Source organism: Poecilia latipinna, unplaced genomic scaffold (assembly GCF_001443285.1).
Source record: "Poecilia latipinna isolate Pla-1442-1.1 unplaced genomic scaffold, P_latipinna-1.0 Scaffold156, whole genome shotgun sequence".
NCBI classification, from domain to species: domain Eukaryota; kingdom Metazoa; phylum Chordata; class Actinopteri; order Cyprinodontiformes; family Poeciliidae; genus Poecilia; species Poecilia latipinna.
The window spans coordinates 153,428-159,427 of NW_015112772.1; the positions used below are offsets into that span (position 1 = coordinate 153,428).

The 6,000-nt window shown below is 40.0% G+C and overlaps 1 protein-coding gene across 1 annotated transcript in view; it reads right to left on the minus strand.

The window, feature by feature from the left end:
• The window catches only part of exoc4 (exocyst complex component 4), a 127,857-nt gene that overhangs the window by 107,964 nt on the left and 13,893 nt on the right, over positions 1-6,000 (minus strand). The window contains exons 6-7 of the mRNA XM_015029525.1: positions 5,098-5,198; positions 4,343-4,497 (exon numbers count right to left, since the gene is read on the minus strand). Coding sequence (XP_014885011.1) covers positions 4,343-4,497; positions 5,098-5,198 — 256 coding nt within the window. The remainder of the gene's footprint in view (positions 1-4,342; positions 4,498-5,097; positions 5,199-6,000) is intronic.

The following is a 6,000-nucleotide window of genomic DNA, read 5'->3' on the forward strand; positions in this document are numbered from 1 at the left end:
CATCTGAGTGCCCTACTTAGCGCTGAAAGCTCACAGTTGCTTCATCTGCCCTAATGCTTTCATACAGACTCTGCTGCACCTCCTTCTGGCACAAGGACGGAGCTTTTGAAGTAAAGAGGGAACAGAGGTTATATTAGATGAGACGGATGATGACGAGTAACTATTTTATTGTAAAGGGGAGGGGATTATAGTTGATAATGAAATAATGACGCAGTCTATGCCACATTTTTTGTTGCAATTTTTTTTTTTTAATAATTTTAATTAATTTTTTCTCTACCTGGCAGAATGGATATCAAATGTTTGGTACTAAATTTCTGTCAGCGTATTAATTACAACAGTAAAAACTGAATACATTGGGTGTGTCTTCAATGAGAATTTAATGCAATTATATAACACTAGGTCTCCCACAACAGCCCTTTATTGCTCCCTTTTTAGTTAGTTACAAAGTAGCTGCTGGAATGTCTCATGGGTTTTTAGCTCTTGTATCCTGGCACCTTTCAGGAAAGTAACCTATTGGGATGTGTGGGTCTTGTAAACCACAGTTAGCAAAGTTATTTCTTTACACTTTCCTTGCCACTTGGCTGTAGCTCAGAGCGTGCTTTGTCCCTGCTTAAGTCTTACACCGTGCTGCTATCTGCTGGACCATCTCACGGACATTTTCTCATAAATTAAAGCTCGGATGCCGCCTTCTGAAGTAGTTCCCCGCATTACAGAACTTTGTTGCCTTCCTTCGGGCCACCTTTTTCCGAGGAGGAGGATACTAAAATGCATCAATAATGCAAAAACAAAGACCGGCATCATTATTCAGAAGTACAGCCGAGGAGAAAAAAGAAGGTGCTGGGGCTTAGGAGATAACAGTGTAAACTGATCCCTGAGATGGTAAATTTATGCCCAAAGCCTTACAAAAATGCCTTTATATAGAGCCTTGCAAAAATATGTAATATATATATGTAAAGTTTTTCCAAAGATTCTTACTTTGAGTTAGGTCTGACCTTATATATTAAGCCACACCAGCATCAATGCTTGTTGTTGTGCTAAAAGTTGAACCCCAGTCTCAATGTTTTGCTGCCTCTCACAGGTTTCCTTCCAGTTCTGCCCAGTAAACAGCTCCATGCTTATTTCCTTCAACTCCAGCTGCTTCCATGCTGAAGAAAATCATCAACGCAGTGAGATGCTGAAACCACCATGTTTTCCCCTGGGGAGTTTGTATTCCTGGTGACGCTCGGTATTAGTTTTCCACAACACATACCGTTTGGCACATTGGCCAAAAAAGTTTTGATTCAACCTGACAGGGAAAAACAAAAAAATCATTCTTTCACATGTGACAGCTGCATTTTTAGGCTTTCGACAATGATTTTCTTCTTGACACTACATTTTTCAATTGTAAAAAGGCTAGACTAAGCTGTGAAATGCACAACTAATGGTCGTCACGTTTACTAGTCATTACATATTAGTGAAGTGGGAGAAGTAATATACATGGTTTTATTTTCTACTTCAGAGGAAATTAATAAAAGCTGGTGACGATAAACATTTAAAACATTGCAAAACGTTCAAAGCATCAAGGACGATGAGTATTTTTTTCCAAGACACAATTAATAGGAAAGTATTTGCAAGGAAGCATAGATCAACTTTTAAAAAGTGAAATATTTTCTGACTACGCACATGAGAAGTAAAGACATAAATGCATAGCTTATGATTTTGACCTTCAAACCTTTTTCTGATATGTTACCATGCCTTCCACATTCGGCTCACTCACTCACTCGTCTATAGACAGAGAGCGAAGTGTAGACAACCGAGTCTTCCTCATTATCTCCCAGTGGAGGCCATCCTAATCCATATCGTCTGTTCCTTGAGACCTCTCGTCTCATTTCCTCTCAGGATCGAAGCTGACACCAGTCGCTCATGAACAGCCGAGAGAAACGGCACAGAGTCTCTGACTAACTGGCCAGCAGCAGGAAAGTGCGTGACTCATTTTGGAAGAACAACAGCGGCATAAAAATTAGATTATCATTAGACTGAGCGTCAGTCAAAGATCATTAAATTACTGTAAATAGGGTTCCGACGTGCGGAGTGAATGCTTGTGAAATATTAAGTGTGCTGGGTCATGATGTCGTCGAGCAAACACGGATATTATTCGCAGAAAGAAGATTTCCAGACTTCTCTGCTGAACAGGTGGAGAAGAAGGAAAACGACGACTAAACCATCTCCTGTGCAACGTGCCGGTCCAGATTTAAAACTGGCTTTAAAATTACTCTGACTTTCATTTTGTGATCATTCATTGGACCCTCATCTAATGGAAAGGGAATATTCAGTCAGGCAAACTGGGTCTCCATCTTCTTTCCTTCATCAACCATTTCTTTATACGACTCACCCTGTAAAAGGTTTCGTCTGAAATGTTTCTCCAAAGTAAAAATAAAGCAAACACTATGACAATGAAGACTTCAAAATACAAAAATACCCACACCCTTCAAACCTTTTTGATGCCTTTTGTCACATTACAATTAGAAACTTTCAGGCTTCAAACCAAAACAATGAATGGGATGCCTTTTTTTTGCCCCATAAAACTAAAAACTATGGGTTTTATTTCGTTTTTTTTTTTTTGTCACTTTTGTGGTTCCTTTTCGAGTCACTCTTTTGCTTGGTGTTCAGTCTTTATTTTTGAGTTGATCTTTTGTGCACCATTTCGTTTCCCCGGCTCCTGTGAACTCAGTTGGTGTCATTTCCCAGCCTAATCTCCTCTGTTTCACCAGTCTTCCTCCAAAGCTGCAGCCTGTTGAGAATCAACTACCTGTTTCTTGTTCACTAATCGCTGCCCCGTTGAGATTGGAGAGGAGGTTCAAAACCGACGTTTCAGTCGGCGGATGTGCAAAAACCACATACTCCAAAAACCGTGATTGCAGTGAAACGTCGGCAAAATACATTGCCCAGAAATTCAAAGATAAACTTCTCGTGAAACCAATTTTCCTGACTATCATGATCTACATCGCATTGTTTTATATTTTAAAATGCATACATTTGAGGCAGTAATATTAAACTATGAATACTTGTTGCATGCTGGGAAATTACTGTCTTTGTGAAAGACACTACCTATAATATTTGTGATATAAAGACATGTGTTTGCTTGCTGAGATGTTGAATGAGAAGAACCAAAAGGAAGTTACACACTGCTCTTTAAGCTATGAGGAGTTTAAGTGTTGCCTGCTGATCTGCAGTGCTATAAAATATAGTGTGCAATATTCAAGACCATTGTTCCCGACAAGTGCTACATCAGGTGGAGTTTCCATAGCAACAAGCATTGACTTTAAATTGAAGTGAACATAGAGAGAAGTGGCAGTATATGCATCCAAATACAAACGCACAGCAAACTCCAAAGTGTTAAGTGCTCACAAATGTACACATGAAAGCAAATTGAGAAATGATCTGCGGGGCGTCGGACCTAAAACGAGCTACACGGCGGTCTATCACAGCGAGGTCAGATGAGATTCGACCGGCAGCAGGAGAAACAAAGCAAACGGGGCTGGAGAGAACATCCCTGACAGAAAACAAGACGTTCCTCTTAAATGTTTCGGGATCAGTGGGCTGAGACCTGTGCTTCTTAGGACTGCATGCCGTGTACGTATGGCTGCAGCGGCTAACGTGACTGCTTTTAAAATGCGGCGGTCCTAAAAGGCAGGTGTACAACTGCCGGTTTGTGTGTATGGGTGTGTTTAACCATGACATGTCTTTGTTTAAAGCAGCGCAGTGTTTGTTTTCATGGTGCGAGGCCGGCTGTGTCTCCAGCATTTGGTTTCGCTCTGTTTCACACCTGGTTGACTGTCTGACTATGAGAGCTGTGGGACTGAATGCAAAAAAAAATGTTTGCGTCTGCCTTTGCAGCCTGCTGTAAATATATCTAAAAGACCCATGGCAGTCAGAATATTGATATTGATGCGATAATCAACTCCAGTGTTTAACTAAGAATCTGAAGGGAGAAAGACAACCCTCGACTCCTCCAATCAATGGACGGAGTCGCCGTCTTTTTATTTAATAACACTGGGTAAGGGATCCTAATGGGGATACTATGGTTTCAGAAGAATAAGCAAACAGGCAGCTTAATAAAAGTCTTATACAGACACAATCCTGCTGGGGATACAAGTGACAGCTTTATTAAGATATTTTTTCAGGGATAATACCAACGCTGTTTAATAATGGATTTCTCAAATCCAAATTTGTATTCTCATGAAGAAAATATTGATACTGTTTTAACAAATCTGCTTGCATCTCCTTTTTTTTTTTTTAACCTTTCATTTTCCAAATGAACCTTCTTATTTTTAAGCATGGCGTCCTTTGACTTTTACCGTACCTCGGTTGGCTCTCCTGCGCCAGGTTTTCTCCTCTCTGGTAAGCGTGATCCGCTATCTGAGTGGTGGATCTCTTGACGATCTGCTTCAGCTCGGGCTCCAGTCGCTCCATTATGGCTTTAGTGGTATCGGGAAGTTTCTTCAGTTTTGCAAGGGCCTGCAGAAGATGACCAAGACTTCCATTAAAGCAAAATTGAGTCAGAACTAAGTACTATCAAAGTATATTGAAATTACACACGGTTTTCAAAATGTTTCACAAAAACAGAAAAAATTAGGATGTAAACTTGTATTCTGTTCCTTTTATTCATATGCCCCTAAGCAACTTCCCATTACAAGGTACCTACTCAAAAAATACAAAATGTGTTAGAGCTAGGAAATTGCTAATATGACTAGCTTTATCCTTGAAATTGTCTTCTACCCACTGTAAATAAAGGTCACTGCTGTCAAAAAATCCAGAGAAAAACAATCTACACACCGGTTGACTTTCTATCTGGGGGACATTTAATGGCATTTGCTTCCACTGCACTTCATTCAGGAGTATCAAAGTAAAGCACTCTAAGTGCTAACTAGATTCCCACTAAATTAGATTCAAATTTGAGGTTGCACTATTATTAAATGAAGAGCTATAAATATGTTTGTACTTGTATTTTGCAATTTTTACTGCAGACTTGGGACATATCTTAATTGAATCTTAATAGAAGTCCAATCCTGATTTTATGTTGTTTTTTTTTTTTGTTTTTTTGAAATGTCCATATACCTTGATGAGTATTCCCATAAACTCAGCGCTGTTTTCCTCTGGATCCACTTCAGAAAGGTCCGCTTGACTCGGATCACGAATGTCCTGCTGCAGCTCACGCACTAAAATTAAAAAACGGGTACAATTACAATTACCTTTGATGCATTTTCACCAGTATATTCTTCTTGTTTTGTAACAGACCAAACACAAACATATTATTTTCAGTCTTTAAATCCTCCAGTTCCATCTTTTAAGCACACACACACACACACACACACACACACACACACACCTGAACCTGTCCCCCAAACACCACCCCCACACTCTCAGCAGCTGAGTTAGCCACATTAGCAGCTAAATTGAGAATGGCAGTATCGAGTGATGCTCTAATTTCCATTAGATGGGGCCTCCCAATTCCCCATCAAAGCATGTTAGGAGAGTTAATGTTTATAGCAAGTTAATGGACTTTGGGTGTATTTCCTCTTTTCACCCATTCCAACTGCAGCTTGTGTAATAATTATGACAATTACTATCTACAAATGAGGTGCTCTAATGCTATTAGACAAAATGGAAAGCCAGGCCTCTGATGGAAGCCAGTTGCTATGTCGTGACCGCGGTTGTTAACATGGCGGTATATAGGCACTTACCACCTGGTGGCGGCTAATTGTCAAGAGTTCAGCTGGTGTAACATGAGGGGAAAAAATTGTGGTTGAGCTTTTACTTTTTAGTCCACGGTGTGAGAGAAGTGAGCAGATATTTATCAAGCATTAGAAGCAATTCATACATTTGTGTGTTTACTCATTTGAGGGCATGACATGGGAGTGCATACAAATGAGAGGAGAGGACAGCATGGGAGGTGGAGTAAAAGATGGAAAAGCAAGAAGCTTTAAGAAAAACACAGAAAGAGAAATCCGCACAACTTTA